Below are 16,475 nucleotides of genomic sequence, written 5' to 3'. Positions count from 1 at the left end.
AGAGGTCTTCTGCCTCTTCGGATTCTTCTCGGCATCAGACGCCGAGCTGGTGGTTTTCTGTTTCTCCGGCTCCTTTGATTCGGAGGATTTGCGACCAAGCCTGCTTAGCATGTTCACTGCCAAAAAGCGAGAAAACAAAGTTAGTTTTCGCCGCTAAAGCAGTAAAGCATAAAAAAGAAATCCTCACCCTCAGTCTCTTCGTCCGAAGACGAGGAATCGAACACGAAGTCACCCTTGACGAGCTCAGATTCCGAATACTGTTTCCTAATCATGGGAATCTTATTGAGCTCGCCCTCGAGCTCGTCCAACGGTTCTACCCGAGGATGAGGAATTACGGACTTCGGCCCTCTCCAGGAAAAGTCCGGAGCCGCTGTCCTATTGTAAAAAAAGAAACGATTTTGCCACTTCGGCCATTTGGTTTTACAGAATGCTCTGAAGGGCTGTAAAGGGATCAAGTAAAACCAGGATCTCTTTCTCTTAAACTGAAAGAAATTAAGGATTGCCCACAGAGACAGATCCTTTTCTAGTCTACGCAGCTCGGCAGCAAAGGCCGATAAGTGCCTCCAAGAATTTGGAGTCACCTGACCTAAAGGAAGTTGAAAAAAATCAAGAAGCTCTACAAAGGCAGGGGGAAGAGGGAAACGAAGCCCGCATTCTAAGCAGGCTTCGTAAACGGTGGCATAACCCTCCGGCGGCGAGTTAGCCCTATGAATGTCGTCGGGAATCACCACTAACCCCCCAGGAAGAAAATATTTTCCGTGTAAGGATATCACAATATCCTTACTCAAAATGCTGTGGAAATATTCTACCGTCTTCTCCCCGGACCTTTTCCGGCCAGAAGACCCCTTACCCCCCTTCCTACCACTACCTGATTCAGAAACAGATTCAGAAGAAGAAGACATGATTCTTACTCTTTGATGGTCGAAAGTCTGAAGAAATTCTTGAAGAAGCGGAAGAAAATTTTACGAAAAAGAGAGAGAATACAGAAGAAATAATCGCAAAAGTATTCCAATGATGAAGAGAGGAAATATTTATCAGATTCGCAAAGGCATTTCAAATTCGTCGCACCGTTTCAAATCCCACTTTTTCTGGATTCTCTGGCCGGATTTGCTGTCACATTTAATGCAGACACGTGCGGAGCACGTCCCCTGACGTCAGCCTCCCCCTTACACTTATCCGAAATGCCGAAGTGATTCACTTCGCTTTTCGGGGGGGGTGGTGATGGGATACGAACTAAACAACTAAACAATAATTGCGAGCCCAATAGCAGTGACGGCCCATCAGCCCAAAACCCAAGAAAGAGTATCAGTTCGGCACAACCAAAGAGTTCGGTCATAGCCTATAGCTCGGTAAAAGCCGACCAATCGAGCTCAACTCTCAGATCGGCACAACCAAAGAGTTCGGTCACAGCCCATAGCTCGGTAAAAGCCGACCAATCGAGCTCAACTCTCAGATCGGCAAAAGCTGATCGGCAAAGTTCAGCAGTTCGGTCTTAGCAGTTCGGTCTCAGTATTCGACCGAACAAGGAGATAGTGGACCCATGCAGGATCTCCACGACCTCCACTACACCCACGATCTATTTAGTGGTATTAAGCAGTTATCAACCCCACTACCAGGGCTGCAAACCACGATCTTAGTTCGAATGTATAAATAGAACATAGATCAGATAGACGAGGGTTAAGCTCTCTAGATCCTGAATCTCATAGCAAATCAGTATTGTAATCTGTAAGCGAGACCAAGCAATACAAATTTGCCCTCTCTTCTTCCCGTGGACGTAGATTTACCTCAGTAAATCGAACCACGTAATTTTCCGTGTTGTGATCGTTTATTACTTGCATTTATTCCCATCAAAAATTCGCCACATCATCATCTAGCTAATGGGAGTGTTATGTTTCAATTTAAGTTCTACCTAAAAATATATTCTTGAATAAATTAAAAAATATATTACGTGTAATGGCGACGTTAGAGTGGAATAATACGCATTATTTGTCCATTAATGATGACCACTTTTCTAAAAGGCTAATCCAGTAATATAAAGAATTGTAGGTACGGTTATAATCAAATCATATGTATAATAGAGTGTTGACTCCCAACAATTGCATATATTTATACTAGTAAAGTACGACTTCAATAGTAAGATTGGAGGTTAGGTCGATTTCCAGGGATTTAACATTCGATTTATTCTCTGATTATGTTGATTATTGTACGAGATTTGTACAATACTTGTTACAAAACGTGACTAAAATATTTTTACAGTGTGTTAAAGTAGCTAAACATACAAATGTTAGCTATATACAAAACATGGTGTTACCAGATCCTTTTCCATATATCCGTATTTATGCTGATGATCAAAACAGTGATTGCTAAGGCTATCCACAACGCTGTTGCTATACCGTTCCTTAAACTACTATTTGCGGACCTCACTGTACTTTTTTACTCAATTCCTTAACTAATGAACGGAACCTGCAACCCTCCGTTCCTTATCCGTTTCTTAACCGTTCCTTAAATTACTATTCATTCAATTTCATTTTTATTTTTATTTCCAACCCAATTCAATTAAAACAAACACACTTCATTAAAAAACACACAACATAAAAAAATTACAACTTAAAATTTTAAAAAATAAAAAACACACAATTAAAATCCTAAAAAATTAAACGTTGCATAACTTAAAATACAAATTTAAAGAAAATAAAAAAACTACTCCGCCGGCAAATCAACCCCCGAAGACGATGGAGGTGCAATAGGAGGCGGAAGGCCAAGTTGTGTTGCCATATACACAATTCCGTTCCACTCGGCTTGGTATTGGGAGGACGAGAAGCGGGAAGTGTCCGCCATTGTGGTGGTCATGTACACCGCCATAAGGGTGTTCGAGCCTCCCCCGAGCCCGATCCCGAGCCCGCCTGGCTTGATTCGCTTCGGCCCTTCCTCGCTCTAGCCGCCTTTGCCGCCTTGGTCCCTTGCGGCCGACGGCGCCCAAGACTGGATACCGCGACATCTCAGGCCGTGACCGCAAACTCCTGCGGTGCACCCTCTTGTCCGCCGCTGCCCTCACCGGTGTCACCAGACGAGTATTGGCCACTCGTCGTGTGCTTCGTGCGCTTTGAGGTTGAGCACGAGCCGGAGCGGACACCGTCGTCCCACCTTTCCTCGTCCTTGACGACCTGCCAAATATCAACATATTTGAATTGTTTACCGGTGTCCTGGTTGTAGACGCGCAAAGCCGCCCTCAGAATGTCGGCTTTCGAAGCTCCGCTTTGGTAGTGCGCCGCTTCGGTCGAGTAGATGCCGCAAAATTTTTTGCCCTGTTTGTCGACTCGGCCAAAGTGAGAGCGGAGCATCTTATATGTGCACTTCCGGGACCCTTTCGGCTTAATCTGGTGGTAGATCTCGGTGACCTTTTTCCAGAAGCACTTGTTGGGTAGTTGATTCCCGACGATGGGATCGTACGAGACGGTGATCTAGGCGTTGTACATCGTCATCATTTCGTTGTTGTTGTAGGGATGCCGACCTAGATCCTCTTCTTCCTCCTCCTCCTCGCCCGCCTCCGACTCCGCCCTGGAGCTTCGCCCGCCTCCGCCTCCTCCCCCGCCTCGGCCTACTCCCAGAGTGGGTTCAACGGGGAAATCCTCCCGAATCTGGGATAATCCCCGCGAATACCGCGGGGCGGAGGGACGAGCGTATGCATCCACGTCAAAAGTGGGTGGTTGGTACCCACCCGTCGTCGCCGAACCCTGGGTGCCCGGCGTCGACGAACCGAAACCACCCAGTGTGTTGTACATGGTCTCCCAAAACGTATTGAGATCCCACCCACCGGAGCCGCCACCGCCGGAGTTGCCGTCGCCGGACATTTTGTGATGAGATGTTAGATGAAAATTGGAGAGGAAATGAAGTTGATTTAGGAAGAATAGATGTGTAGTTGTGTGTAAAATGTAGATGAATTAGGAGTATTTATAGAGTAAACAAAATAAAAAAAATAAAAAAAAAAGAATAAGCGGTAATATTACCGTTTACAATTTTTTTTTAAAATTCGATTTAAAAAAAAGATTTATTGCGTCAGCACGTGACGACTCCCACTCGCGGGCCGACGAGTGGGCGTCACGCACGACGCAGGGGCGCACCACGTCGCCATGGCGCGTGGCGTGACAGCCCGTCCCGCGTCTCGCAGGGACGGGACGAGATGGGAACGGTTCGGGGGCGGGACGGTGTGCCGCAACGCGTCTCGCGGGTGTTGCGTTGCGGGACGGTTCCGCACCGCGTTGCGGATGCTCTAATTACTACTCGTTTTGAATATTGTGGCGAAGAGTGAATGATAAAAAAGTAAAATGGCTTGTTATTATTGGTATTATTGTGGCGAAGATTCAATCTTTATTCAAAATGGCTTGTTATAAAATGGCTTGTTATTATTAGTATTATTGTGGCGAAGATTCAATCTTTATTCATATTGGCTTGTTATAAAATGGCTTTTTATTATTAGTGGCGAAGATTCAAACAGTGATTCAATCTTTATTCAATATTGTGGCGAAGATTGAAGCTATAAAATGGCTTGTTATTATTAGTATTATTGTGGCAAAGAGTGAATGATCAAAATGGCTTGAATTTCACCATAAATGGCTCGTTTTGAAAGCCCCATCTTGTTTTGGTAAGCCCCACAAAATAATATTGTGGCGAAGAGTGAATGATAGAAAAGTAAGAATGTTAAGAAAAATGGCTTACTACCTAATTTCTTACGCTACTAGTATTATTTTTGTGATAGTAGTAAAATGGCTTGTTATTTATAGCTACTTTATTTGGTTCAAAACATTAATTAGTTCAACAAAACGTAACTGTGAAGTCAAAATATGAGAAATGATGAGAATAAAACCTTCTATAATAAATACGGTTGTATTATTAGTTATACTTGATGTAAGTTGTAGGTTGTAACATCCATAATTTACTACTCCTATTTTTTTTATTAAAACCAAATTTAGCGGTTAAAAACTTGAATCCTACTAGTACTATATATTACAAATAAATTAAGCTCTCGATTTACTCTCGTACGGACAAGACATTTGTTCCTAGTCTTGACAACTAAGTAATATTTTATGTCCTTTTTATAATTAAATAACCGAAAGCATAGCAAGTCCCCAGGTTTAAAGCCCATTAATATATTACTGCAAAAATTTCCCTATATAACTATATAGTTTTCCTGCAAATTTGAACATTTAACTGTTCAGTAATACAGCACTTTGACCAAAAATCAATAAATAATACTCTCTTCGTAAAAAAAAAAACAGAAAAAAGTTATAAATGTTATAATACTCTCTCCGTAAAAAAATACGTTCAGCTAAATTAATAGACGTAGCAAGCTAAAATTTATGTCATGGAATAACTGAGAAAAGTTCAAAAATATCGTATAACTAACCATTTTCTAAAATTGCATAATTGAGTAGTAACTACCAGCATTGAAATCCTTCACAATCAATTTTAAAAGGCATCTTTAAAGAAAAAACATACTATAATCCTTCATTTGTTTTGTCAGCTTGTTGCCACCAGATTCACCACCACAGATTCACATCACACACAGTGGAGGTGTTTTTCTATTTATATGTATGTTTATATATATTGACTGTTATCACATTTCACTATAGGAATTTAGGAATGGAGATTATGTATTGGTTAGTTGAACAATAATGTGTTTTTGTATTTTCAATTATTCTTTGCTGCTTTGATTTTAACTCAGCCCAAAAAAGCAGCTTGCTGTTTCATCTCTGTGGGGATTCAAGATTCTTGATTCCAAAACCTCTGTAAAAGTTTCAATCTTTATTCATATTGTTGGGAGAGGAAAGAAATTGTGGGGCTTTCTTGAAAGTTGAAAGGTGCTATCTTTTTCTTTTTTTCTTAACAATTTTTTTTGTGTTTCTTGCTTTGTTTATAGCTTCTTTTTTTGTGTTTCTGAATGCTGAATTTGATGAGGAGTTGTTGAGTCTACATTGTGGTGTGTGAATTGGGATTATTGAGATGCATTTATGGTGAAATTCATGAATGTCTTCTTTTATAGCAAATACAACTTTTTTTTTGTAAAAAAATAAACTTTTTCCTAATTGAAGGATTTAGCTGCCATAAATAAAAGCATGTTTTAAATATCTGGAAAAAAGAAACTAGAATTTGATTTATTGTAGCCAAACTGTTGAAAAAATCACTCTGCATTGGCTCCCTCCTTCCTTTTGTAGCAAATACAACTTTCTGTAAAGAAATATACTTTTTCCTAATTGAGGGATCATTGGAGGAGTGTACATTTGGTATCCAACTGCAATAAATGAAAGCATTTCTTTTTAAATATCTGGAAATAAGAAACTAGAATTTGATTTATTGTAGCCAAAATGCTGAAAAAATCACACTGCATTGGTTGCAGGATGGGAATAACAAGGCTAGAAGGCATATTTCTTTGGCATTTGGTGTGTGTTTTCGCGATATCGGCTAATGCAGTCGATATCAATCTCTTGAACATATGGCCGATGCCTAAATCCGTGAGCTACGGACATGGAAATCTCCATCTCAGCAATGAGTTTGAGCTGAGGACCGATGGAAGCAAGTTTGCTGATGCTTCCTCGATTCTCAAGGACGCGTTCAAAAGGTCTCTAGACCTCCTCAGATCAACTCATGAGCTCGAGTTTCACGCTTCCAAGATTGACCCTTCGTTGTTGCTGAAAGGAATTCATGTAGTTGTTTCCTCACCTTCTGATGAGGTGCCTTTTTGTGTTTATCACAGTTTATTAGAGCACGCCTTTATTTCTTCGATTCGTTGTTTTCGAATTTTTAGATGCTGCAGTAGTCATCAGTTGTTTACATTATACTGTCACATATCTTTAAAATGCCTAAGCAGTCCAACTTATTTCTGAAAAAATAGTCATTTCAAATGGATCTTCATGCTTTTGTGTCCAGTTTTAGATTTCTATGTTAATATTTGGTCATGTTTGATGCAGTTGCAGCACGGAACTGATGAGTCGTATGAGCTGCACATCCCGGCTAAGGGAAACCCACTTTATGCACGTATTGAGGTGTGCACTACGAAACATTCTGTCTTCGAACAAACTAACACAGCTCTCAGAAACAGAATCATATCATGTCGTGTATATTATGACCTCAGAAGCTTAGGCCGCGAGCTCGTCACAGAAACTAATAATGCTTGTGACAGTATCTCAAATTCTCATATCTACATATTATGAAAATAATTTAAAATTTTGTGTGTTTTTGCAGGCAAAAACTGTTTATGGAGCTTTACATGGACTGGAGGTTTTTCATTCATTCTCAAAATCTCAATGTCTATAGTTTTTTTTACAATTTATCACATGTATTAATAGGGTAAAAATGATGAATATGTATAAAATGTGACAGACATTTAGCCAAGTCTGTCACTACAACATTTCATCAAGAGGGATTCAGGTCCATCAAGTCCCATGGACCATCGTTGATCAGCCGAGGTTCTCTTATCGAGGCCTTTTAATAGGTGAGAGCCTAAAAAATCCAAGTTCTAAGATCCATTTTCTCTCAAATTCTTTTGATCAGTTGTGTTTAATTGCTCGTGTCATTGCAGATACTTCAAGGCACTATTTGCCTGTTCCGGTTATAAAGAAGGTCATCGACTCAATGGCTTATGCCAAGCTAGTAAGTATCGCGACTTGAAGGAGCGTTTGATTTTTTCATACTGTGTAATAACAGAAATAGGCCAAAGAAGGCAAATTGGTTATCTTAGGATTCTGCATCTTTTGCTGCTAAAACTGACTTCTTTTTTCTGTTGCGAATCTTACTGATCGCAGAACGTGCTGCATTGGCATATTGTAGATACGCAATCCTTCCCACTCGAACTACCATCGTATCCGAAGCTTTGGGATGGAGCATATTCCGTTCCAGAACGCTACACGTTTGCTGATGGTGAAGAGATTGTTAGGCAAGTAAATAGAACCCTTTTATCGTGAGAGCACGAAAACACTGCACAGAACGTACCTTAACTTTTCGTTGCTGGAAATGCAGTTATGCCAAGAGACGAGGGATCAACGTGTTGGCTGAAATCGATGTTCCTGGCCATGCTGAATCATGGTACTGTTCCTCAACATCTTCATCACTTGTCCAAGCATACAATTTTTTTTATCATAGATCAACAACATCGATCATGAAGCTGACTAAAATTTAATGTTTTCCATGAAAATTCTCATAAAAACTCGTGAATTCGAGCTAGCATGATGGACTTAAATTCTTGATTTTTAGGGGGGTGGGATATCCTGCATTATGGCCTTCAAAAGACTGCAAGCAGCCACTTGATGTCAGCAACGAGTTCACCTTCAAACTGATCGATGGGATTCTCTCAGGTACGTTTCGTTTCTACTTGCTCCTAGAAACGCCACCCTCTCATCCCGGAAATGCTATGATCTATGATCAACCAACATTATTTTGATTCACTACTGTTCAGATTTCAACAAGATCTTCAAGTACAAATTCGTTCACTTGGGAGGAGATGAAGTTAACACGAGTAAGATTTCACACAAAACTCGAAATTTCAAAACAATTTCTTGCTGAGTTTATTGCATTAGTCCATCATTTAGCTTTGCACCTTCTCATTTCATAAACAAGTGGATATTGTAAATTTATAATGAAATGACAGTAAATGTGGATTGCAGGTTGCTGGGAGACGACGCCTCATGTCCAAAAATGGTAAACTCGAATGCTTCAACTCTGTCAAAACATCATCTTTTCTTAGCTACATTCCTTTGTGATCCACAGGCTGCAGAAAAACTGCATGAATGGATCCGAGGCTTACGAGTATTTTGTGCTGAGAGCGCAAAAAATTGCACTTTCCCACGGATACGACATCATAAACTGGTAAAGAAATCAGCCTGATCTAAAAAAAATTACTAAAAAAAAGTTAGATAACATGTGAAAATCTGATCACAGGGAAGAGACTTTCAACAGCTTTGGAAAAAAGTTGAGCCCCAAAACTGTGGTTCATAACTGGTAAGTAACTAACTGCTCGAACGAAGGTGTAAGGGCATCATTGACGCATAAGCACTAAACAGCACTTCACTTGCACTCTGTAGGCTAGGCAGTGGCGTTGCTCAGAACGCTGTTAAAGCAGGGCTTCGTTGCATCGTGAGTAACCAAGACAAGTGGTATTTGGACCATTTGGATGCATTTTGGCAAGGTGTGTACTCGAACGAGCCACTCACGAATATCACGGATCCTAAGGAGCAGGCCTTGGTTCTCGGAGGCGAGGTGTGTGCTTGGGCTGAGCATATCGATGCATCTAATATCGAGCAAACCATCTGGCCACGAGCTGCAGCAGCCGCAGGTAATCTTCTAGACAAGCAAACCATACACAATCTACAACTAAATTTAGGAAAAAAAATTGGAATGAGTCCAAATTTTGTAGACTAATAACTCAAAGTTTTGGAGTTTGATGGGCTATCTGAAGGTACCGTTGGAAAGCTCTCGACGCCAGCTTTCTACCGGTTCTTATAGTTTCCGGTTTTGGCTGTGAAAGTGGTCAGAAAATGGCTTGAAAGTTGTTGCAACGGAACTCAGTCTTTCCTTGTTTTTACCATGTTTTTGATGTTTGCAGAGAGGCTATGGACGCCGTACGACAAACTAGCCAAGGATCCGGAGAAGATCAAGAGCCGACTGTCGTATTTCCGGTGTCTTCTGAATCAAAGGGGAGTTGCTGCAGCTCCATTGGATGGATATGGGAGGGAAGCACCAATAGAGCCTGGTTCTTGTTACTTGCAATGATACCTGGAAAATTGACATGTGATTTGTAAAATGAATTATATCAATAATGATTTTTAAGATAATAAAATCAAATTAAATGTAAAAATTTAAAAACTAATGCTAACGTGAATTAAATGAGAACGGTGCTCACAAGATATGTCATACTAACGTAACATTTCTATATAATATATAGACATAGTATGTTTTTTTTAGAAAATTTGCACTCCAATTGATTGATCAAAAATTTAAAAACTCATAGAAACTATGTCAATAAATTGTTCTTTTTTCTATTTTCAGTTGAAATATTTTCTGGGTTGATGATTGAATGTATTTTGACTTGATACTATCAAATTTATCCCAATATTTATAGTTTATCATTTTGATCTCAACCTTTATCATTTGTTGTTTCAATTCATCAATTCTATTATCACTTTCTCGTGGCAATTTTATTAAGCATTTTAGATAATAAAAATAAAGGGAACCTCATATTTTTGAAAAGGTAATTATTTAAAAATGAAATGAAATAAAATTAATTAATGAATATATTATTGTTGCAGCGGTTGAGACGTAAAGGCGGGGAGCCTTTGTTTTATTATTTGAACTGAATTCAGCACCAGAAAAGCAAAAATCACTCTCATGGAGGAGAAAGAAAGCCTAAATATCACACACACTCACACGCATTGAATATGAATATTTGTTTTGATTCATCGAATAATTTTAGGAATTGGGTGTGAAAAAATCTATGGTTACTTCACCCTTAATGTGTTTGCGATATTGCCTCACCGAATCAAACAATTTGCTTCTTTTAATTCTGCTTCAAAACCTCAAGGAAAGAAGTTCGGCTGAATTTGACAGGTATTTTTTTTAATCTCTGGAGCTGTGGGTGAATTGTTCTTGTATCTACATTTTAATTGATGTTTTGAATGGCTTTTGTTTGGTGAGAAAAAATGACGATCCTTTAGATTATTTGCATCCAATTACGTCATTTAGACATTCCAGCTGGTGTAGCGACATAGACATGCCAGGTCTCAGCCTAAGTATTTAGAGGTAGTATTCTTAGTTCATGTGCAAAATCAGAATTGAACGAGGAAGTTGTGTATTTAGGAGCAATTACCGTTTCACAAATGTTGTATCTTCAAATATTTGGAACACATATACAAAGCTAGAGTTACATTCCTGTTTTTTTGGCAGTTTCTAGGATGTTAAGGATGGGAAGAACGAGGCTAAAAATTGCGTACATTTGGTACTTGGTGTGTTTTTTTGCCGTATATTGTGATGCAGATGATGCAAATGAGATCAATATATGGCCAATGCCAGTTTCTGTGAGCTTTGGCTCTGGAAATCTCCATCTCAGCAATAACTTCGAGCTCATAACCGAAGGAAGCAAGTTTGCTGATGCTTCTGGGATTCTCAAAGAGGCGTTCTCTAGAACAATTGATATTGTCAGATCAAGTCATGTTGTTGAATTAGATACTTCCAAGATCAAACCTTCCTTGGTGCTCAAAGGAATTCATGTAGTTATTTCATCTCCTTCTGATGAGGTACGTGATGTCTGCCTTGAACTCTCGACTTGAATTACTGCCTCGAACAAGTACCATGCTTCCAGTGCTAAAAGGAATTACTGTTTTCTATCTAATTTGAACTCAATTTTTTTTCAACACCAATTCTTACATTTAATGTAACCTTTGTTTTGTCAGTTGCAATATGGCATTGATGAGTCGTACAAGCTGAATATCCCTGCTCAGGGAAATCCAATTTATGCCCGCATTGAGGTGGGTGCAGCTAAGTTGTCCTCCGCGAGTTCGTCATTACATTATTTGATATTATGTGTAGACGAAAATCTAACAGAAAATCTCATGTCCCTAGATATTGAAAATGCCTGACTTGTATTAGTATACCTCCCTGCAACATAATTTTCTTCTTTCCAAATGATTTTTGTCAGGCTAAAACTGTTTATGGAGCTTTGCATGGGCTGCAGGTTTGAATATTTCTTTTGGACAAAATACCATATTACTATGTCACAATTTTATATCCCTTTTTTCAATAATGACACTTTTTAGTTTTTGGAAAATTTATTCACAGCATTTCAATATTTTTTTAATTATGTCAAGAAATCTGAATTCCACTTCCTAACATTCATTTGGCGCATAGGGTCTCATGTGGAAAACTACATATTGTTAAAAAAAAGTTGAAATATTGTAGTATATCAATTTTCCAAACATTTTAGTGTGACATTATTGAAAAAAAGGTCAAACCTCGTGACATAAAATGGTATTTTCCCTTTCTTTTCTCCTATCCTCGAGAAAATTACTTTAAAAAACCCAATGAGGGTAAATGGCTAATGCCAAAAATGCTCTGTTTCATGCGTCAGACGTTTAGCCAAATCTGTAGCTATAGCCTTTCATCAAGAGGGATTTTGGTCCATCAAGTTCCATGGACTATTGCTGATCAGCCAAGGTTCTCGTATCGAGGCCTTTTGATTGGTAAGATTCTCCCTCTTATTTACTTTGGTGATAAAGATTTAATAATTATTTATAAAGCTTTTTTTGGATTTAACTCTGATTGAGCTATATGTATCCTACCTTAAGTTTTTGTCAACATTCAATTCTTTAGTTGAATTTTAATTTCTTGTAAAGTGAAGTTGATCTTCTACATTGTTTTGGTGGTGTTTCAGATACAGCCAGACATTATCAGCCCTTACGAGTGATAAAGAAAATTATTGATGCAATGGCTTATACTAAACTGGTAAGTAACACAAACTTTTTATTTGTTTTGATATTCGCATTACTATCTTGTGCATCTATAGTCGAACTTGTTATGAGGACCTAGAAATGGTCATCTTAGAATTCAGAAAGAATTTGAGCTCATGATATAGTATAAGGATATAGTGATACACAGCAAAATTTACAAACACTTTGGTATGTAGAATATAAACCACAACCAAATTACTAGATAAATATGCCTCTCAAGTGTTAGTGATAGTATAACTCAAACTTGTAATGATCATATCTAAGTCTCTATATATTTTGTTGAGTCGGCTTGTTTTATACAACAGAACGTTCTGCATTGGCATATCGTGGATACACAATCATTTCCTCTTGAGATTCCATCATATCCAAAGTTGTGGGATGGCTCTTTTACAATTTCTGAACGCTACACAGTTGCTGATGCTGCAGAGATTGTGAGGCAAGTAGTTCGATATCATAGCTAATAACCTTCACAAGTTGTAAATAAATATATTTGATTTCTGGCTCTTCACATTTATTTCAGTTATGCTAAGAAACGCGGGATTAATGTGTTGGCTGAAATCGATGTTCCTGGCCACGCAGAATCCTGGTATTTTGCTCATGTTCTCAACTTAGTAGATATTTAATGATTGCATCTTCTTCACTAATTTGGAATTTGCATTGACTTTCTTTCATTGTTATCTCTGTTGTTAATTGTCGAAAATAACACAACATTTATCAAATTTGCAAATATCACAGTGCTGTTAAAATGTTGCAATCACAACACCAGTTCTTGTATCATTTTTACGGCAATTACACCCACCCCCAAATATTCAACAAGACACTACATTGTTTCATTGATAAAATGACGCCATTAGTGTATATATGATACAAACTGTGTTATATTAGACAATTAACCCTTCATATGGCTATTTTATTCTTTTGATATGGTCATTCACAAACCTAAATATATTTACTTTTAGGGGGTTCGGATATCCTTCTCTGCGACCTTCAGAAAATTGCACGGGGCCTCTTGATGTTAGTAATGATTTTACCTTCAAATTAATTGATGGAATTCTTTCGGGTATTTCCATCTAATTTATGCTATAATAAGTTCTAGTTGCTTCCTCCGAATATACTTTTGATTAATGAGCATTCATCGTTAGTTTTTATTTTTCTTCAGATTTTAGTAAGATCTTCAAGTTTAAATTTGTTCACCTCGGAGGCGATGAAGTCGATACTAGTAAGATTTATTCAGCTTAGTTTTCTTAAAACTGTTCTGTTTTATTTGTGTAGTCTGTCTTTCACTCACAACTCTATTACAATTTCAGGTTGCTGGATCCTAACTCCTCATGTGAAAAGTTGGTAAGTATTTTGTTTCATATCTAAAACTTTTGCAAAAGAAAAAATACTATTTTCTGAGATATTCATCTTCATTTCCAGAAAATGTATCAAAATCATAAGGGCATCTCGTAATATATTCCTCTGTGATACACAGGTTACAAAAACAAGGGATGGGTGACTCAGATGCTTATCAGTATTTCGTGTTGAGAGTGCAAAAACTGGCATTGTCCCATGGCTATGAAGTAATTAACTGGTACGAATATTTATTCATGACTTTTATATATCTATAAATTTGATTATTTTGGTCATAATTTCATGATTATAGGCAGATCTATCGTATATATGTATATAATACTATATTTTGTTATGCATGAGAGTGTTATATTGCCAACTCAATACTTAAATGCTAACTACAATTAAATAATAGTCTTTAGATCATCAGTCCTGAAATATCAATACGATCAACAAAAAATGTCAATTAAGTTCAATTTACAACAAATTAGTTGTAACTAACTTTTGAAAAATATCACATAACTTTAAAACTCATATAACTTTCTCGTTTTAAATTATTTTTTCACACAACATATATCAAATTAAAGATAATTTCATAAGGATTCTAACGAGATTTCACTTGCATATGTTTCGATGTCAAAATTTGAAGAAAAAAAAATCGAAAATTTTCAATTTTTTCGTACAGCAACAAATGTGAACATAGTATATAAAATATGTCAATATTTTATATACATGTAGAATGTCAGTCTTAAAACAATGTGTTGACATAAGCAATGTGTTGACATTCTCAAAGCATTGTGTTGATATTTTCAAAACACTATATTGACCTTTTCATCAAAAACCCTAATTTGATAGCTTTTTTTTCTTTTTCGATTTAATTAATAAAAACGAAAATTACACGTGACAAATTTTAGACCACTAGATTTCTAAAATTCTATGGTCTTAAATTAGTTGTAGTTAGCAACTAGAGAGTGAGTTAGCAATTGATCAATTGTTATGCATTAATATAACACTTTCTCCATTGTTGCAGGGAAGAGACTTTCAATGAAATTGGAAGTAAGTTGAACCCCCAAACCGTGGTACATAATTGGTAAGTGGGTGACAATATTTCATACTATGATTTATATTACTCCACAAGAAGTTTTTTATTTTATTTTATTGTTATTTTCGTGATCGAATAATGTGAAAAACTTGCATGAACTTCTAACAGATTTAACTTCTAAATAAAGGTGAGAGTTATGAATTAAAAAACACACACACACACAATTACTATGCATAAAGCTGAGAGTTCCTACAAAACCTCTGTACTCTCAAGTACTCCCTCCGTTCCAGTTCCAATCAATATGACTACATTCTTGAATAACATGAGATTTCAGGTTGAGTTGTTGGATGTATTAAAGTAGAGAGAAGAAGGTAGTTATGAGTTTTAACGAGGAGAGAATAGATAAATTTTATCAGTATAAATTTTAGTTTAGTGATTATGCATGGTGCAGGCTTGCTGGAGGTGTTGCTGAAAAGATTGTTAAAGCAGGACTGCGCTGTATAGTGAGCAACCAAGACAAATGGTACTTGGATCACGACATTCGTTGGCAAGATTTCTACTCCAACGAGCCACTCGAAAACATCACAAACCACCAGCTGCACAGTCGTGTCCTTGGTGGCGAAGTGTGCATGTGGGGCGAGCTAATTGATGCCGCCGATATCGAGCAGATGGTGTGGCCCCGGGCTGCAGCAGCTGCTGGTAATTTCCGAATTGAATTGTTAACTTTGTTTTTTTAAAAATGGTTCAAATAGGTTTAATATAGGAGACAAGTGCCAACTCTTAAGAAAATTATGCACATGTAGATAAAATGTGGAAGTGGTGGTAGTATCGTCGGGCTGGGTCGGATGTATCTCTGGCTCTGCCCGTTTGACATGACGAAAGTAAACTTATTCTAAATATATCCTGTCTAAACAAACACTCTCTAGAAACACATCTATATTTAGAATCCGTGTCTGTGAATCAAAAGTGGAATTCGTTTTCCTTCCCATTCACTCGGATTTCTTTCATTCTATGGATTTTACAAGAATGGAGTTTGTTACACTAATTTATTTCCTGTTTGAATATGTTTGTAGAGAGGATGTGGACGAGTTACGACAAGCTTGCCAAGGATCCAAGTGATGTAAGGAGCCGATTGTCGCATTTTAGGTGTCTGCTGAATCAACGGGGGGTAGCTGCTGGTCCGTTGGAAGGATTAGGCAACACGAGACCGTTTGGGCCCGGTTCTTGTTACACAAAATGAGTAGCAGTTGTGGATTTTTCTTTAAAAGATCAGTAGTCCTCTAAGTTAACTATATTTCTGCACCAGACCCGTCATTGGTTCTTGTTAGGTTATATTTGTACTGATCTAGCGTAAAACTAAGTTACTTGTGCTAATAATTTTGATCCCTCTCAATTTAGCCGCCGGTTTTAGCTCCTACCAAGCCAAAAAAAAAACCCCATCAAATTATCGGGGCTATTTGTGTTAATCATCATACAATTACGATAAGAAAATTATCTTTTCAAAATGTCAACCTCAAAATTTTAATTACGTTGCCTAGTCGTCCACTTGAAGGTACTAGGGCTATAGAGAAGAAAACAGAGAGCACTCTATTTGTTCGGCAATAATTTTT

At 37.8% G+C, this 16,475-nt stretch overlaps 2 protein-coding genes across 6 annotated transcripts; both read left to right on the top strand.

Annotated features, from left to right (window-relative positions):
• The first annotated feature begins 5,552 nt into the window (after nucleotides 1-5,552).
• LOC121752079 (beta-hexosaminidase 3-like) lies at nucleotides 5,553-9,859 on the top strand. 3 transcript variants are annotated; one of them, XM_042146958.1, is made up of 16 exons: nucleotides 5,604-5,657; nucleotides 5,736-5,858; nucleotides 6,395-6,728; nucleotides 6,966-7,040; nucleotides 7,240-7,275; nucleotides 7,378-7,489; nucleotides 7,577-7,647; nucleotides 7,800-7,930; nucleotides 8,014-8,079; nucleotides 8,248-8,348; nucleotides 8,450-8,509; nucleotides 8,658-8,691; nucleotides 8,761-8,859; nucleotides 8,932-8,991; nucleotides 9,075-9,325; nucleotides 9,596-9,859. In XM_042146958.1, the coding sequence occupies exons 3-16, from the start codon at nucleotides 6,396-6,398 to the stop codon at nucleotides 9,760-9,762; spliced, it is 1,596 nt and encodes a 531-aa protein (XP_042002892.1). In that variant the 5' UTR covers nucleotides 5,604-5,657; nucleotides 5,736-5,858; nucleotide 6,395; the 3' UTR covers nucleotides 9,763-9,859. The 3 variants fall into 3 exon arrangements, with proteins under 3 accessions (XP_042002893.1, XP_042002892.1, XP_042002891.1); XM_042146959.1 differs by lacking the exons at nucleotides 5,604-5,657; nucleotides 5,736-5,858 and adding an exon at nucleotides 5,553-5,571; XM_042146957.1 differs by having other exon boundaries at nucleotides 5,619-5,858.
• A 130-nt stretch (nucleotides 9,860-9,989) lies between these two features.
• LOC121752078 (beta-hexosaminidase 3-like) lies at nucleotides 9,990-16,262 on the top strand. 3 transcript variants are annotated; one of them, XM_042146954.1, is made up of 15 exons: nucleotides 9,990-10,596; nucleotides 10,940-11,282; nucleotides 11,439-11,513; nucleotides 11,684-11,719; nucleotides 12,113-12,224; nucleotides 12,416-12,486; nucleotides 12,797-12,927; nucleotides 13,012-13,077; nucleotides 13,451-13,551; nucleotides 13,651-13,710; nucleotides 13,799-13,832; nucleotides 13,966-14,064; nucleotides 14,854-14,913; nucleotides 15,317-15,564; nucleotides 15,939-16,262. In XM_042146954.1, exons 1-15 carry the CDS (start codon nucleotides 10,484-10,486, stop codon nucleotides 16,103-16,105), a joined length of 1,716 nt encoding a protein of 571 aa, XP_042002888.1. In that variant the 5' UTR covers nucleotides 9,990-10,483; the 3' UTR covers nucleotides 16,106-16,262. The 3 variants fall into 3 exon arrangements, with proteins under 3 accessions (XP_042002888.1, XP_042002889.1, XP_042002890.1); XM_042146955.1 differs by having other exon boundaries at nucleotides 10,933-11,282; XM_042146956.1 differs by having other exon boundaries at nucleotides 9,990-10,788; nucleotides 10,933-11,282.
• The last annotated feature ends 213 nt before the right edge of the window (nucleotides 16,263-16,475 follow it).

This window comes from Salvia splendens, chromosome 10 (assembly GCF_004379255.2).
Source record: "Salvia splendens isolate huo1 chromosome 10, SspV2, whole genome shotgun sequence".
Lineage (NCBI taxonomy): Eukaryota > Viridiplantae > Streptophyta > Magnoliopsida > Lamiales > Lamiaceae > Salvia > Salvia splendens.
This window is presented reverse-complemented; position numbering and strand designations above follow the sequence as displayed.